Source organism: Hyperolius riggenbachi, chromosome 4 (genome assembly GCF_040937935.1).
Source record: "Hyperolius riggenbachi isolate aHypRig1 chromosome 4, aHypRig1.pri, whole genome shotgun sequence".
Lineage (NCBI taxonomy): Eukaryota > Metazoa > Chordata > Amphibia > Anura > Hyperoliidae > Hyperolius > Hyperolius riggenbachi.
Genome location: NC_090649.1, coordinates 23,615,449 through 23,634,002, shown reverse-complemented (window position 1 = coordinate 23,634,002; position 18,554 = coordinate 23,615,449). Strand labels below are relative to the sequence as shown.

The 18,554-nt window shown below is 49.1% G+C and overlaps 1 protein-coding gene across 1 annotated transcript; it reads right to left on the bottom strand.

The window, feature by feature from the left end:
• Positions 1-456: 456 nt before the first annotated feature.
• On the bottom strand, positions 457-17,898 carry LOC137504579 (probable G-protein coupled receptor 139). The gene is made up of 2 exons (XM_068233161.1): positions 17,823-17,898; positions 457-1,428 (listed from the first exon to the last, which is right to left on the bottom strand). Exons 1-2 carry the CDS (start codon positions 17,896-17,898, stop codon positions 476-478), a joined length of 1,029 nt encoding a protein of 342 aa, XP_068089262.1. The 3' UTR covers positions 457-475.
• Positions 17,899-18,554: the final 656 nt, after the last annotated feature.

Here is an 18,554-nt window from a genome sequence, read left to right as displayed (position 1 = left end):
CGGTGAACTACAAACACACATTGGAGGTTGGTCTGATTTGCAGTTAAAGAAAAGCCCCGACAATTGTCACAGAGTCCTGACATTGGAGGTGGGTGTTTCCTATTCTTCTTGAGCCTCAGATTATGAAAACACTCAAAGAGTTTGGAACTATGGGTGGGATGGGAGGAAGACGTGGTTGAGAATAACAGCAAAACTGTCCATCAGTTGGAGGGAAGAACAATGTTTCTGGGAGAGAGACGTGAGGGTTTGTCCTTACATTTTCTGATGAAGAGGGTGTAGATAAACGTGTTGAACTGCCGTAGGAGCTGATTACTATACTGTGGACCCCACTACATTTCTTGTGTGTTTTAAAGGTGTTTTGAAAAGCATCCAGATATTTCGTGTCATTATAATTCATAGGCCTAGCAACCACATAGCCACTGCAATCCAGTTGTCCTCTCCAATAATTCAAGTGGCAGTTTCCTGCTTAGTAGTCTCAGATAGTGAATATGTCCATGGGTTTAGAAGATGGGAAGGATGGCTGAGATTTCTGGCAGAGAAGGATGAGGACAACCTTGGCCCCGCGGAAAAGTTCCTGTCTGAATTTGGTGATGGCAAGAGAATAGATGCACATGTTACTGAAGGAGCTGAGTACAATCAGCATGTTGCAGATCATCCTCACCATGTTCACCGGGTGGTAGAAGTCATAGCGGTTCACCGGTGGATAGGTGAACCTCTCCACAACTTTAACCACCATCTTGGGAAGCCAATGAGCCAAGAAAGAGATGGAGATAAGTGCCAGAAGAGTCACAGACTTTTTCCTGCGTACTAGCTCTGGGTCTTCAGACTGTTTACCTCCGCTCACCGTCTTCAGGCCTTTCCGTACTCTAGTCGTAATGTTTATATGCCACACGGTTAAAGCGTTGGTGAGAGTGAGTGAGACAAGAGGGAAGACTATCCACACAGTGGTCTGGATATGATCATAGACAGACAGAAATGGAATGGAGCTCAGGTTCCGGTGGAGGGAGCAGATGTGGAAGATGGTGCCATCAGGTTGGATCGTTCGATTCGGCACATACATCCAGAATGTCGGCATGGCTACAAAGAAAGCACTTATGTACACGGCAATGATGACACAACGGGTCACAGAGGGTGTACAGTAAAGGAGCTTAAACCTCATACAGCAAACTATGACATAACGATCAAAAGAGAAGGCCACTGTCAGCCATATAAGGGAGTAGACACAAGTAAAGTAGATCCAATTACTGACACCACAGGATGACACAGGCCAGTACAGAATGTCCACATAGAAGTAGAAAATGTCCCGGAAAATGGTGACCACCAGAATGAGGAGGAAATTGGCAACAGCCAGTGACACCAGATAGTAGACAGTGGACTTGGACATGTCCAGACTTCCTCTCCACAAGACGGCCATGGTCACCAGGCTGGCTGCAAGAAAGAAACAACAGTCAGGGTCACATTAACCAAACCATCTACTTCATCTCTGAGGATCTGCAGTTAGGATGCCATAAGACTCTCATAAGACTTCAATCATACATCTGCAAATGTATCTAACTTTCAGCAACCTTCTACCACATAATAACAGACAATTCCCCAAATCTTCCATCCAGGTTTGCTAAATTATTTATAATTAGAAATGATCAATGAGACGGTAATAAGCCCAGCTTCCAAACAATAATAGAATTCCCAACCATCGATGGTGATGCGAACCGGTACTAGACCAGAAACAGTTCTACAACATTTAATTACAATAACAATAATTAACAACACGAATGGAGGTTGCATACACTGGAGTCAGTTAAATAACAGCCTTAGTTGCAAAATTGTCCAGTATAAGCAATGCGCCAGACAGCCAAGAGGATGAGACCGTTGAGAGCATGTGCACAGCACTCATGGCCGGGAACATTCTGCGCAGGCGTAGATCGGAAGGAAGTTTGACTGCGTGCACACAGAACGCGTACATCAAAAAAGGGCGTCGGGGAAAAAAGGGCGCGTGGTGTAAACGATAAACAGTATTATCGTTTATTGAAATATTGTGTAGAATTTCGTTTAGAAATAGTGTTTTAAGAATTTATAAATCACTAAATAATGTGTATGAGATCGGCAATTCTTAAAACATTAATCTTCCGTATTTGTAAACTGAAACTTATATTTACGTTTGTTAAAACCCTCCCTGTACCTATCCCTAACCCCTAGACCCCCTGTTGGTGCCTAAACCTAAGACCCCCCTGTTGGTGCCTAAACCTAAGACCCCCCAGTTGGTGCCTAAACCTAAGACCCCCCTGTTGGTGCCTAAACCTAAGACCCCCCTGTTGGTGCCTAAACCTAAGACCCCCCAGTTGGTGCCTAAACCTAAGACCCCCCTGTTGGTGCCTATACCTAAGACCCCCCTGTTGGTGCCTATACCTAAGACCCCCCAGTTGGTGCCTAAACCTAAGACCCCCCTGTTGGTGCCTAAACCTAAGACCCCCCTGTTGGTGCCTAAACCTAAGACCCCCCTGTTGGTGCCTAAACCTAAGACCCCCCAGTTGGTGCCTAAACCTAAGACCCCCCTGTTGGTGCCTAAACCTAAGACCCCACTGTTGGTGCCTAAACCTAAGACCCCCCTGTTGGTGCCTAAACCTAAGACCCCCCTGTTGGTGCCTAAACCTAAGACCCCCCAGTTGGTGCCTAAACCTAAGACCCCCCTGTTGGTGCCTAAACCTAAGACCCCCCTGTTGGTGCCTAAACCTAAGACCCCCCTGTTGGTGCCTAAACCTAAGACCCCCTATGGATAATAATGTTTTACAGACATTAATAAATAAAAAATGTAAATAAAAAAATGTAATTAATTTTTTTGGGCGAATAATAATGTTTTAGAAATGTTTTAGAAATAGTGATTTAGTATCTTTATAAACGTTATTCGTCACGGGCTCATTCTGTAAAGGTAAATCATCACAAACATAGTCATAAATCCTTAAAAATCTCCGGGCGCCGTTTTTTTAAAACGTTAATAATCTCTGGCGCCTTTTTTTTCCCTGTTCGGCGCCCGGTAAACGATATTTATAATTGGAGTGAATGGGGCGCCCTTTTTGTCCACTTGTCTCATGCGCCCAAATCTCCTGCTTCCCACAGAACACTTCCGGTGGCAGTGAACCTCGCATGGAGCCTGGAAGGTGAGACTTGACTACACCAATGCCACAGCCATAAATCTTTCTCTGCAATGGAGGAGGGAGCATGGAGGGGGATACGAGAAGAGAGAGGGAAGAGTCGGCCCAGCGACTGAGTCTCAGTGTGCCCGTTGCTCCAGCGGGGAATGGGGGGGCTCATCTATATCTGGCCTACCTATATGGTTGGCACCTATACTTGGCTAACCAATACTGGGGCACCTATACCTGGCTAACCAATACTGGAGCACCTATACCTGGCTTATCTATACTGGGGGCACCTATGCCTGGCTACCTATACCAGGGCCACCTATACTTGGCTAAAATATAGTGGGGTGCCTATACCTGCCTAACCTACACTGGGGCACCTATACCTTACTAACCTATACTGTGGCATCTATGCTTGGTTAGCCCATCCTGGTGCACCTGTGCCTTGCTAACCAATACTGGGGCACCTATACCTGGCTAACCTACACTGGGGGCACTTATACTGTGTCACCTATACCTGGTTGGCCCATACTGGTGCACCTGTACCTTGCTAACTAATACTGGGGCACTTATACCTGGTTAACATACACTGGGGGCACCTATACCGCGTATGACCGAAATCGCTGCCGGGAGACTTGGGCGCAGGTTACAGCCGGTATATGTCTTACCCTGCTGCTGCACAAGTCCCGGCGGTGTTAATTACTATTCCCCCTCCAGGTCAACGTGGATGGTGGGGAATGATGTAATTCGGCTTCCAGCTATTGCTGCAGCTCGAATTACAGTGTTTTAAAAGTAATTTCAACTCTTTCTTCTTATGGTGCCGAAGTTATTCACTGTGCACTGCTGTAGCTGTAATTCCTATTACAGTCTATGGTGACGCCGGCTGCACCCAAATCTCCTGCGCTGGATTCCTTGTGTTGGACCTATACTGGGGCATGACATATTGTATGTGACTATGCAAAACAATGCATTTTTTTCAGACTTATGCTGGGAATACACGTGTCGACCGGCGGCTCTATTAGCCGCCGGAACGGCCCCAGCCACGTCCCCGCTCGTCCGCGCCGGTTCTCCTTATCAGCTGCTCGATTCCCTGCCATTGTCCGCCGGTGGGGATGGAGCGGGCGGGGGTCGAGCGGCTTGTTCGGACCAGCTGAATATTATCAGCTGGCCGATACACGGTATAGAAATGTACCGAATATCCCCAGCATAAGATTTCTGCTTTTAATTTAGCTGTAGGGATAACAGTGGTTCCCAGATGTCTGATCTGCAGGGAAAATGTGCATGAAAAGGGTTTGCTGTTTGATTGAAATGTGAAGTTTTTCAGAAATAAATGGTGCCCCCCTGGGGTATGTATAATAGGTGCACAGCCATTTGGTGCCCCCCTGGGGTATGTATAATAGGTGCACAGCCATTTGGTGCCCCCCTGGGGTATGTATAATAGGTGCACAGCCATTTGGTGCCCCCTGGGGTATGTATAATAGGTGCACAGCCATTTGGTGCCCCCCTGGGGTATGTATAATAGGTGCACAGCCATTTGGTGCCCCCAGGGGTATGTATAATAGATGCACAGCCATTTGGTGCCCCCTGGGGTATGTATAATAGGTGCACAGCCATTTGGTGCCCCCCTGGGGTATGTATAATAGGTGCACAGCCATTTGGTGCCCCCCTGGGGTATGTATAATAGGTGCACAGCCATTTGGTGCCCCCCTGGGGTATGTATAATAGGCGCACAGCCATTTGGTGCCCCCTGGGATCTGTATAATAGGTGCACAGCCATTTGGTGCCCCCTGGGGTATGTATAATAGGTGCACAGCCATTTGGTGCCCCCAGGGGTATGTATAATAGGTGCACAGCCATTTGGTGCCCCCCTGGGGTATGTATAATAGGTGCACAGCCATTTGGTGCCCCCTGGGGTATGTATAATAGGTGCACAGCCATTTGGTGCCCCCTGGGGTATGTATAATAGGTGCACAGCCATTTGGTGCCCCCAGGGGTATGTATAATAGATGCACAGCCATTTGGTGCCCCCTGGGGTATGTATAATAGGTGCACAGCCATTTGGTGCCCCCCTGGGGTATGTATAATAGGTGCACAGCCATTTGGTGCCCCCTGGGGTATGTATAATAGGTGCACAGCCATTTGGTGCCCCCAGGGGTATGTATAATAGGTGCACAGCCATTTGGTGCCCCCTGGGGTATGTATAATAGGTGCACAGCCATTTGGTGCCCCCTGGGGTATGTATAATAGGTGCACAGCCATTTGGTGCCCCCCTGGGGTATGTATAATAGGTGCACAGCCATTTGGTGCCCCCTGGGGTATGTATAATAGGTGCACAGCCATTTGGTGCCCCCTGGGGTATGTATAATAGGTGCACAGCCATTTGGTGCCCCCCTGGGGTATGTATAATAGGTGCACAGCCATTTGGTGCCCCCTGGGGTATGTATAATAGGTGCACAGCCATTTGGTGCCCCCTGGGGTATGTATAATAGGTGCACAGCCATTTGGTGCCCCCCTGGGGTATGTATAATAAGTGCACAGCCATTTGGTGCCCCCTGGGGTATGTATAATAGGTGCACAGCCATTTGGTGCCCCCTGGGGTATGTATAATAGGTGCACAGCCATTTGGTGCCCCCTGGGATATGTATAATAGGTGCACAGCCATTTGGTGCCCCCTGGGATATGTATAATAGGTGCACAGCCATTTGGTGCCCCCTGGGATATGTATAATAGGTGCACAGCCATTTGGTGCCCCCCTGGGGTATGTATAATAGGTGCACAGCCATTTGGTGCCCCCCTGGGGTATGTATAATAGGTGCACAGCCATTTCATTGGTCTGCACAGATATTCATCAGTCCCCTGTGCCACCATGTCCCTCAATCCAGAACATCAGATATTGGACAAGGCCATCCGAATTCCTTCTAGAATGAATTGTAACAGAAGCCAGTCCATTTCAGATCCTGTGCGATCCTTTATCAAGCAGATGGCAATGATTCAATGGAGAGGCTGAGGTGATAAGGCCACAGAGTCAACCGTTGCTCTAATCAACCAGGTATTGTATAGCTGCAAGAAGGGCGTGTGGGTGACATATTATAAATTATAAAATGATACTGAATCTCTAAGTGGCTCTGGGGCAGCTCTATATATACGTTACATCCTCAACCAAGGTGGCCCAAAGTGATTGTCTTGACCAAGCATAGTAAATAATGGCTACCTGACCATGATAAGCACTGTGGGCTGCCCAGACAGCAGTGATGCAGGTTGTCAGGGGTAAACCAAGATAAACATGTCCACTTCACTCTCACAGCAAGGCTGTCAAAGGCAGTGGCGTAGCAATAGGGGTTGCAGAAGTAGCGACTGCATCGGGGCCCTTGGGCCAGAGGGGCCCCAAAGAGTCCACTCTCTATCATAGTATTAGCTCTCTATTGGTCCTGTGCTCTTAATAATCACTTCTATAGATACTTTGAATAGTAGTAATCCTTAACAAGCTGTTCCCCATCCTCTTCTTGCACCTCTGACACTGTAGTTGCCATTGGCAGGTTTTGGTGCGCCGTATCAATTATGTATAGAGTGCTTGGGGGGACCCAATGTAAAACTTGCACCAGGGCCCACAGCTCCTTAGCTACGCCACTGGTCAAAGGCTTAAAGTGTACCGGAGATGGGGCCCCTGCAATAAAATATACATACCTGGGGCTTCCTCCAGCCCCCTCCAGCCTGATGAATCCCACGGCATTCTCTTCTGACTGCCCGTTCATCCACAATAATTGGCCCCGGAAAATCCTCTGGTATGGGGCCAACTGTGCCCCGGCCAGTCGCGTGCTCCCGCTACTTCATGTTGCCTAGAGCACTCTCCCGGCGACGGGACGAGGCAGGGGAGCACACCTGGCCAGACTGCGCATGCGCCGACTGGCCCAACTGGAGGATTTTCTGGGGCTGATTGCGGATGAACAGAGAGGGACAAGAGGACGCCGTGAAAGCGATCAGGCCGAAGGGGTCTGGACGAAGCCCCAGGTATGTATATTTTATTGCAGGGTCCAATCTCAGGAACACTTTAAAGTGTCCTACCCGAGTTGACATGTGACATGATGAGATAGACATGTGTATGTACAGTGCCAAGCACACAAATAACTAGGCTGTGTTCCTTTTTTTCTCTCTCTGCCTGAAAGAGCTAAACATTCAGGTATGCAAGTGACAGATGATTTACAGTCAGGACCCAGTCAGACTGTAGAATCCTCACTGATAAGTTCTGCCATTGTATATTGTCTAGGGGTGATCTCTTTTCCTTCATTGGCCTACTTTTCTGATGTTGTTCTTGTCACTCACACAGCATGGAAACATGACGTCCTGTTATCCAACCCCACTACTCAAAGACCTGCAAGACCCCTCTTGTAGAGGCCATCAGTAATTGTAATGTGTGTGTGATACAGAGGGGACGGATGACATCCGCAGGTCACATTTGCTCTGGGATACCTGAGACATCATCAGGGGTCCTCAGTGGAAATTGCTGGAAAAAAAATATCACTAAACAAACACCTGCAGCACAGCGAACCCCCCAGGGACAACCACTGCAGAGCGGATCCATCCAGATCCATCACTGGGGAGGAACGTACCTCCACTAACCACTATCGCTCATCTGCATCAGAAAGAGGAATGCAACAAAGGGGGGGGGGGGGGGGGGGGGGAATACTGTAAAATCAAAAGAACACTGTACAACAAACAACAAATTCACATACAGTAATTGCAGATTCATCAACATCAGTGAAAGGAAAGTTGCTGGAAAAGTGGAGAAGACATTCAGATCATAGATCTTGATTGGTTAAAATAAATCTTTAAGCTGTAAAAAAGCAAAAATCAGATATTTACCTTGGTAGAGAGAATCTTGTGGATTCTCCAGAGGCTTTCGCCGTCCTCCTCCAGACCACCGATCCAGCGCTGGGACCCTCTGGAAGGTCATGGCCATGCTCCCATCTGTGATTGAGCCCAGTCGTATTGCGCAGGCACGGGACATCCTACGTCTGCACAGCATTACTGAGTCGCTCAGGCTCGCCAATTAGCTCTGTGCTACTGAGCAGGTGCAAGGCGTCCTCCGTCTGTGCAGTGCAAGGGTGCTTGTGCATGGACAGGAGCTTGTCCACACAGGCCTTGTCAAAGAGGTTCAGGGGGTCCTAATTAGTGATGGCTCGAACCTCAGATTTTGGGTTTGCAAATTTTCGCAAAAGTTTGCGAACAAACTGTTCGCAGCGAGCACCATAGACTTTAATGGCAGGCGAACGGACGCCGAATTTAGCGGTTAATAGCTAAGCTCCCTTACATAGTAGAAACACCAAATTTGCAGGGTATGTGGAGGGGACAGTGACTACAAGAGGAACATTTTTTTATTTCAAAAAGACCTTATGGTTTTTGAGAAAATAGATTTTAAAGATCTCGTACTGAGTGTGGGAAATGTTTCAACTGCCGCCGACTTTAGTGGTTAATAGTAGGGTACATGGAGGGGGACACCATGGGTGCACCAGGTGCCGGGCTAGGTGAGGGTGACAGGTGAGGAGGCGGGGAGGACAGCGGGAGCCAGCATTCTCTGCTATACTAATTAGTATAGCTGCGTGGGGGGTGGCGGAGATCTTCAATCAAGATGAAGATTGCAAGATTAGAGGATATTGGCGTGGGACATTTCCAAGGATATTGGCGTAGGAACTTTTTTTTTTAAGGTACAGGTAAGTATTTCTGGTTAATTAAAGGACTTACGAGGCGAATATTAGAAAAAAAGTTAGTTACCTTATTGCAATATCAGACCTCAGGGCAGACGATCAGTGCTGTCCCTGTCAGTGTCAGGCGCTCTGTTATCTAAATCCAGGATTCATTACAGGCCCGACCCTCTGCAAGGTCGCCTGAACTAATGGGATAAGAATTGCCGCTTTAAACAACAAATGCCTGCGCAGTTTGCATGCCGCTAGCGCAGAACCAGCGGTTCTTTATGCGCTCGTACGTGAGCCGGCTCACCAGCGGCTCCTCAGTGACTCTCTGCTCAATATGAGCAAGCGGCTCTTCAGCGACCGTGCATATGACAGTTCTAGTTAGCCGCCTCAGCGTTGCTAGTGTGTGCTGAGGGGGCGCTGCCCATCATGTGGATGGTCACGTGGGGAAGTCCACGACATAATCACACCAATGCGCATGGAGAGAGGACGGCCCGCCGACAGGGCTGGAAACCTGCGCTGCTGCACTAGCGGTATGCAAACTGCGCAGGCATTTGTTGTTTAAAGCGGCAATTCTTATCCCATTAGTTCAGGCGACCTTGCAGAGGGTCGGGCCTGTAATGAATCCTGGATTTAGATAACAGAGCGCCTGACACTGACAGGGACAGCACTGATCGTCTGCCCTGAGGTCTGATATTGCAATAAGGTAACTAACTTTTTTTCTAATATTCGCCTCGTAAGTCCTTTAATTAACCAGAAATACTTACCTGTACCTTTAAAAAAAAAGTTCCTACGCCAATATCCTTGGAAATGTCCCACGCCAATATCCTCTAATCTTGCAATCTTCATCTTGATTGAAGATCTCCGCCACCCCCCGCGCAGCTATACTAATTAGTATAGCAGAGAATGCTGGCTCCCGCTGTCCTCCCCGCCTCCTCACCTGTCACCCTCACCTAGCCCGGCACCTGGTGCACCCATGGTGTCCCCCTCCATGTACCCTACTATTAACCACTAAAGTCGGCGGCAGTTGAAACATAGTATACAGAGGAGTAGCTATGGGGGGGCAAGGGGTACATCTGTCCCCGGGCGCAGCATCTAGGGGGCGCAGTTACAGGTTTTACTTTCCCTGATGTGTCCCCGTTGAAGAGTCTATGAATGATGGTGAAAGTATCCAGTCTCCTCCCCGCTTCCTCCTGCTCTCTGCCCCGGAGTTTTGTATTATTTTATCTCCTGCTGTAATCAGCGCTTGCCATGTTTGCATCAGCAAAGTAGATCATGTGTATTTCTGCGGATCTCCCAACTGTCTAATGCCCGGTACACACCATGCAATTTCCTGCCAGGTGGATGGGTCAAATCGATCATTTCCGGCATGTCCGATCTGCTACTGATGGAGAGCAGGATCCATTTTGTGCAGCTCTGATCTGAAAATCGATCCTGTTCTTAATCAGGAGCAGATCGGAATTGCAGGAGATTATTCTAAAACTCAAACATCTCTGGGAAAGCATGATGGACCCCCTTATGCCTCACACCTTGTCACCGGGGGGCACAAACACTGACTCCCCAGGTGCTGAAAACCCTAGCTACCCCTCTGAGAGTATATCAGGAGAGGAGAGTTAGAGGAAGGAGCAGAGACCTCCAGCAGCACAGAGTATATCAGGAGAGGAGAGTTAGAGGAAGGAGCAGAGTCCAACAGCAGCACAGAGTATATCAGGAGAGGAGAGTTAGAGGAAGGTACAGAGTCCTCCAGCAGCACAGAGTATATCAGGAGAGGAGAGATATAGGAAGGAGCAGAGTCCTCCAGCAGCACAGAGTATATCAGGAGAGGAGAGATAGAGGAAGGAGCTCAGTCTTCCAGCAGCACAGAGTATATCAGGAGATGATAGTTAGAGGAAGGAGCAGAGTCCTCCAGCAGCACAGAGTATATCAGGAGAGGAGAGATATAGGAAGGAGCAGAGTCCTCCAGCAGTACAGAGTATATCAGGAGAGGAGAGAAATAGGAAGGAGCTCAGTCTTCCAGCAGCACAGAGTATATCAGGAGATGATAGTTAGAGGAAGGAGCAGAGACCTCCAGCAGCACAGAGTATATCAGGAGAAGAGAGTTAGAGGAAGGAGCAGAGACCTCCAGCAGCACAGAGTATATCAGGAGATGATAGTTAGAGGAAGGAGCAGAGTCCTCCAGCAGCACAGAGTATGTCAGGAGAAGAAGGTTAGAGGGAGGAGCAGAGTCCTCCAGCAGCACAGAGTATATCAGGAGAGGAGAGATATAGGAAGGAGCAGAGTCCTCCAGCAGTACAGAGTATATCAGGAGAGGAGAGTTAGAGGAAGGAGCAGAGTCCTCCAGCAGCACAGAGTATATCAGGAGATGATAGTTAGAGGAAGGAGCAGAGTCCTCCAGCAGCACAGAGTATGTCAGGAGAAGAAGGTTAGAGGGAGGAGCAGAGTCCTCCAGCAGCACAGAGTATATCAGGAGAGGAGAGATATAGGAAGGAGCAGAGTCCTCCAGCAGCACAGAGTATATCAGGAGAGGAGAGATATAGGAAGGAGCTCAGCCTTCCAGCAGCACAGAGTATATCAGGAGATGATAGTTAGAGGAAGGAGCAGAGTCCTCCAGCAGCACAGAGTTTGTCAGGAGAAGAAGGTTAGAGGGAGGAGCAGAGTCCTCCAGCAGCACAGAGTATATCAGGAGAGGAGAGATATAGGAAGGAGCAGAGTCCTCCAGCAGCACAGAGTATATCAGGAGAGGAGAGATATAGGAAGGAGAAGAGTCATCCAGCAGCACAGAGTATATCAGGAGAGGAGAGTTAGAGGAAGGAGCAGAGTCCTCCAGCAGCACAGAGTATATCAGGAGAGGAGAGATATAGGAAGGAGCAGAGTCCTCCAGCAGCACAGAGTATATCAGGAGAGGAGAGATATAGGAAGGAGAAGAGTCATCCAGCAGCACAGAGTATATCAGGAGAGGAGAGATATAGGAAGGAGCAGAGTCATCCAGCAGCACAGAGTATATCAGGAGAGGAAAGTTAGAGGAAGGAGCAGAGTCCTCCAGCAGCACAGAGTATATCAGGAGAAGAGAGTTAGAGGAAGGAGCAGAGACCTCCAGCAGCACAGAGTATATCAGGAGATGATAGTTAGAGGAAGGAGCAGAGTCCTCCAGCAGCACAGAGTATGTCAGGAGAAGAAGGTTAGAGGGAGGAGCAGAGTCCTCCAGCAGCACAGAGTATATCAGGAGAGGAGAGATATAGGAAGGAGCAGAGTCCTCCAGCAGTACAGAGTATATCAGGAGAGGAGAGTTAGAGGAAGGAGCAGAGTCCTCCAGCAGCACAGAGTATATCAGGAGATGATAGTTAGAGGAAGGAGCAGAGTCCTCCAGCAGCACAGAGTATGTCAGGAGAAGAAGGTTAGAGGGAGGAGCAGAGTCCTCCAGCAGCACAGAGTATATCAGGAGAGGAGAGATATAGGAAGGAGCAGAGTCCTCCAGCAGCACAGAGTATATCAGGAGAGGAGAGATATAGGAAGGAGCTCAGCCTTCCAGCAGCACAGAGTATATCAGGAGATGATAGTTAGAGGAAGGAGCAGAGTCCTCCAGCAGCACAGAGTTTGTCAGGAGAAGAAGGTTAGAGGGAGGAGCAGAGTCCTCCAGCAGCACAGAGTATATCAGGAGAGGAGAGATATAGGAAGGAGCAGAGTCCTCCAGCAGCACAGAGTATATCAGGAGAGGAGAGATATAGGAAGGAGAAGAGTCATCCAGCAGCACAGAGTATATCAGGAGAGGAGAGTTAGAGGAAGGAGCAGAGTCCTCCAGCAGCACAGAGTATATCAGGAGAGGAGAGATATAGGAAGGAGCAGAGTCCTCCAGCAGCACAGAGTATATCAGGAGAGGAGAGATATAGGAAGGAGAAGAGTCCTCCAGCAGCACAGAGTATATCAGGAGAGGAAAGTTAGAGGAAGGAGCAGAGTCCTCCAGCAGCACAGAGTATATCAGGAGAGGAGAGATATAGGAAGGAGCAGAGTCATCCAGCAGCACAGAGTATATCAGGAGAGGAAAGTTAGAGGAAGGAGCAGAGTCCTCCAGCAGCACAGAGTATATCAGGAGAGGAGAGTTAGAGGAAGGAGCAGAGTCCTCCAGCAGCACAGAGTATATCAGGAGAGGAGAGATATAGGAAGGAGCAGAGTCCTCCAGCAGCACAGAGTATATCAGGAGAGGAGGGTTAGGCAGAGGGAGGAGCAGAGTCCTCCAGCAGCACAGAGTATATCAGTGGAGGAGGGTTAGAGGAAGGAGCAAAGTCCTCCAGCAGCACAGAGTATATCAGGAGAGGAGAGATATAGGAAGGAGAAGAGTCCTCCAGCAGCACAGAGTATATCAGGAGAGAAGAGATATAGGAAGGAGCAGAGTCCTCCAGCAGCACAGAGTATATCAGGAAAGGAGAGATATAGGAAGGAGAAGAGTCCTCCAGCAGCACAGAGTATATCAGGAGAGGAGAGTTAGAGGAAGGAGCAGAGTCCTCCAGCAGCACAGAGTATATCAGGAGAGGAGAGATGGAGGGAGGAGCAGAGTCCTCCAGCAGCACAGAGTATATCAGGAGATGATAGTTAGAGGAAGGAGCAGAGACCTCCAGCAGCACAGAGTATATCAGGAGAAGAGCGTTGGAGGAAGGAGCAGAGTCCTCCAGCAGCACAGAGTATGTCAGGAGAAGAAGGTTAGAGGAAGGAGCAGAGTCCTCCAGCAGCACAGAGTATGTCAGGAGAGGAGAGATATAGGAAGGAGAAGAGTCCTCCAGCAGCACAGAGTATATCAGGAGAGGAGAGTTAGAGGAAGGAGCAGAGTCCTCCAGCAGCACAGAGTATATCAGGAGAGGAGAGAAATAGGAAGGAGCTCAGTCTTCCAGCAGCACAGAGTATATCAGGAGATGATAGTTAGAGGAAGGAGCAGAGACCTCCAGCAGCACAGAGTATATCAGGAGAAGAGAGTTAGAGGAAGGAGCAGAGACCTCCAGCAGCACAGAGTATATCAGGAGAGGAGAGATATAGGAAGGAGCAGAGTCATCCAGCAGCACAGAGTATATCAGGAGAGGAAAGTTAGAGGAAGGAGCAGAGTCTTCCAGCAGCACAGAGTATATCAGGAGAGGAGAGTTAGAGGAAGGAGCAGAGTCCTCCAGCAGCACAGAGTATATCAGGAGAGGAGAGTTAGAGGAAGGAGCAGAGTCCTCCAGCAGCACAGAGTATATCAGGAGAGGAGAGATATAGGAAGGAGCAGAGTCCTCCAGCAGCACAGAGTATATCAGGAGAGGAGGGTAAGGCAGAGGGAGGAGCAGAGTCCTCCAGCAGCACAGAGTATATCAGTGGAGGAGGGTTAGAGGAAGGAGCAAAGTCCTCCAGCAGCACAGAGTATATCAGGAGAGGAGAGATATAGGAAGGAGAAGAGTCCTCCAGCAGCACAGAGTATATCAGGAGAGGAGAGATATAGGAAGGAGCAGAGTCCTCCAGCAGCACAGAGTATATCAGGAGAGGAGAGATATAGGAAGGAGAAGAGTCCTCCAGCAGCACAGAGTATATCAGGAGAGGAGAGTTAGAGGAAGGAGCAGAGTCCTCCAGCAGCACAGAGTATATCAGGAGAGGAGAGATGGAGGGAGGAGCAGAGTCCTCCAGCAGCACAGAGTATATCAGGAGAAGAAGGTTAGAGGGAGGAGCAGAGTCCTCCAGCAGCACAGAGTATATCAGGAGAGGAGATATATAGGAAGGAGAAGAGTCATCCAGCAGCACAGAGTATATCAGGAGAGGAGAGATATAGGAAGGAGCAGAGTCCTCCAGCAGCACAGAGTATATCAGGAGAGGAGAGATATAGGAAGGAGAAGAGTCATCCAGCAGCACAGAGTATATCAGGAGAGGAGAGATATAGGAAGGAGCAGAGTCCTCCAGCAGCATAGAGTATATCAGGAGAGGAGAGATATAGGAAGGAGAAGAGTCATCCAGCAGCACAGAGTATATCAGGAGAGGAGAGTTAGAGGAAGGAGCAGAGTCCTCCAGCAGCACAGAGTATATCAGGAGAGGAAAGTTAGAGGAAGGAGCAGAGTCCTCCAGCAGCACAGAGTATATCAGGAGAGGAAAGTTAGAGGCAGGAGCAGAGTCCTCCAGCAGCACAGAGTATATCAGGAGAGTTAGAGGAAGGAGCAGAGTCCTCCAGCAGCACAGAGTGTATCAGGAGAGGAGAGTTAAATAGAGGGAGGAGCAGAGTCCTCCAGCAGCACAGAGTATATCAGGAGAGGAGAGTTAGATAGAGGAAGGAGCAGAGTCCTCCAGCAGCACAGAGTATATCAGGAGAGGAGGGTTAGAGGGAGGAGCAGAGTCCTCCAGCAGCACAGAGTATATCAGGAGAGGAGAGATATAGGAAGGAGCAGAGTCCTCCAGCAGCACAGAGTATATCAGGAGAGGAGAGTTAAATAGAGGGAGGAGCAGAGTCCTCCAGCAGCACAGAGTATATCAGTGGAGGAGGGTTAGAGGAAGGAGCAAAGTCCTCCAGCAGCACAGAGTATATCAGGAGAGGAGAGATATAGGAAGGAGAAGAGTCCTCCAGCAGCACAGAGTATATCAGGAGAGGAGAGATATAGGAAGGAGCAGAGTCCTCCAGCAGCACAGAGTATATCAGGAGAGGAGAGATATAGGAAGGAGCAGAGTCCTCCAGCAGCACAGAGTATATCAGGAGAGGAGAGTTAGAGGAAGGAGCAGAGTCCACCAGCAGCGCAGAGTATATCAGGAGAGGAGAGTTAGATAGAGGAAGGAGCAGAGTCCTCCAGCAGCACAGAGTATATCAGGAGAGGAGGGTTAGAGGAAGGAGCAGAGTCCTCCAGCAGCACAGAGTATATCAGGAGAGGAGAGATATAGGAAGGAGCAGAGTCCTCCAGCAGCACAGAGTATATCAGGAGAGGAGAGTTAAATAGAGGGAGGAGCAGAGTCCTCCAGCAGCACAGAGTATATCAGTGGAGGAGGGTTAGAGGAAGGAGCAAAGTCCTCCAGCAGCACAGAGTATATCAGGAGAGGAGAGATATAGGAAGGAGAAGAGTCCTCCAGCAGCACAGAGTATATCAGGAGAGGAGAGATATAGGAAGGAGAAGAGTCCTCCAGCAGCACAGAGTATATCAGGAGAGGAGAGTTAGAGGAAGGAGCAGAGTCCTCCAGCAGCACAGAGTACATCAGGACAGGAGGGTTAGATAGAGGAAGGAGCAGAGTCCTCCAGCAGCACAGAGTATATCAGGAGAGGAGAGATGGAGGGAGGAGCAGAGTCTTCCAGCAGCACAGAGTATATCAGGAGAGGAGAGTTAGAGGAAGGAGCAGAGTCCTCCAGCAGCACAGAGTATAGCAGGAGAAGAGAGTTAGAGGAAGGAGCAGAGTCCTCCAGCAGCACAGAGTATAGCAGGAGAAGAGAGTTAGAGGAAGGAGCAGAGCCCTCCAGCAGCACAGAGTATAGCAGGAGAGGAGAGTTACATAGAGGAAGGGGCAGAGTCCTCCAGCAGCATAGAGTACATCAGGACAGGAGAGTTAGATAGAGGGAGGAGCAGTCCTCCAGCAGCACAGAGTATATCAGGAGAGGAGGGTTAGAGGAAGGAGCAGAGTCCTCCAGCAGCACACAGTATATCTGGAGAGGAGAGATATAGGAAGGAGCAGAGTCCTCCAGCAGCACAGAGTATATCAGGAGAGGAGAGTTAGAGGAAGGAGCAGAGTCCTCCAGCAGCACAGAGTATATCAGGAGAGGAGAGTTAGTTAGAGGAAGGAGCAGAGTCCTCCAGCAGCACAGAGTATATCAGGAGAAGAAGGTTAGAGGGAGGAGCAGAGTCCTCCAGCAGCACAGAGTATATCAGGAGAGGAGAGATGGAGGAAGGAGCAGAGTCCTCCAGCAGCACAGAGTATATCAGGAGAAGAGAGTTAGAGGCAGGTACAGAGTCCTCCAGCAGCACAGAGTATATCAGATGAGAGTTAAGGTGTCCATAGAAACAGCTTGACCCCCCCCCCCCCGCACAGCCTTCCTGGGAGATATCCGGATAATAACTATCCAGCTATCTCCCGGAGCGGATTTGATCAGCCCTGCACTTGGGCACAGGGATGGGCAGATGCTTATAGACACCTGTGATAACTATTAGTAACCCGGCACTCAAGCAGTGAGTAGCCAATCAGCTACTCTATAGGAATTAGTGGTTGTTGCCTATTATTACATAGGAAGAAAGAGACTGCTACACTCACATATAATATCCCAAGTGGGAGCAGGGAAATCCAAAGCCAGATGATCCAAGAGAAGAGTAATGGTAAAAAATCCAGCTGCACCAGATGGTAGGGTAAAGTGAAAAAAATCTTTATTCTGTTACTCCATGTCAGTATTACAAGTGAAAGCTCACGCGTATCGGAGCAGAAGATGGCTCCTTAATCATAGCTCAGGTTGCCTATTATTGACAGTGGCTTGGGTGCCGGGGTTATGAAGCTCATGTTAGGCACTTAGAGGTCGGGGCTAGGGTTAGGCATTAGGGAAGTGTGTGTGTGTTTTGGGGGGGAGGTGCTTAACTTGAGGGATGCCGCGCCAGCGCTTGCAGTGGGTCCCAGACCTATGGTGGGCCTCAACTACCAACCTTCCCCTCCTCCGATATACGGTGTGAGGATCAGAAGTGCCAATCTTGTTGGACGACCCGTGTGAAATGGACCACCAGGCCATGAAGGGCACCAACGGGAGGCAAGGGAAGAGGTGTCACCATTTGAGGGGAGGGGCTGGCATCAAATGAATTGTAGTTATGCCACTGGGGTGGGGGAGTTCTCTTTAGGCACTTAGAAGGTGGGTTAGGGTTAGGCATTGGGTTTGTGTGAAAGGGTTTGGTTTAGGCACTTAGAAGGGAGGTTTCAAGGGAGAATGAGTTCCAGTAGCGAATAGCAAGATATCGGTAAACTAGATAACCAACATTTACAACTAGCGGCACCACCTGTTGCCCAACTGCACCAGTACCACTACAATACATACTAATCTTACCTGGAAGGCCGAACACACACATGATGGGATAGAAGAGTCTCTGGATGGTCCGGATCCACGGCTCCTCCATGGTCATGTCGCCAGTTTATCCTCTGGGTCCTTCCCTGTCCCAACCAGATCACACTACAACAGCCAGCTACTGCCTCCACTGACCGCTTTCATCAGAGGACCACCGTGTCTCACTTACACCTCCCCAACCCACTTCCTGCCCTCCTTGCTTCTAAACCAGCCAGTGACACCACGGCAAGTTATTGCCTATATTACTCCAAATTTTTGTAAAACTAATCTTTTTACTATGTCTTTCTATGTGACATAAGCCGAGTTGTTACCCCAATGCTCTTCCTACCCTTCCCTAATACTGTCTAATGGCCAAGCTGTGACCATAATGTCTTCTGCACATAGTCACCCACGTCCCCTCTGTGCCTCGTCTGAAGGTTTCCAGAACTATCGCATCATAATAAACTCACACCTCCGTCATTCCTTCACTGTTCTCCTTGTTATTATCATAAATAAAGCTTATAAAGTATTATGTTACTGGAGTGATAAGTCTTAAACCAGCAGCAACTGGCCAGTCGGCTGAGAGGGACAATTAGCAAGCAAGGAAAGTCTGTAGGAACAGAGTTTCAGCAGGAACCTAGCCGAATGCCTCCTGAGATAGAAGCTGTGCAGTATATAGAGAGAAGATCAGCAGTAACCACTGATTAGATGGACAGAACTCATTTCATCTGAAAA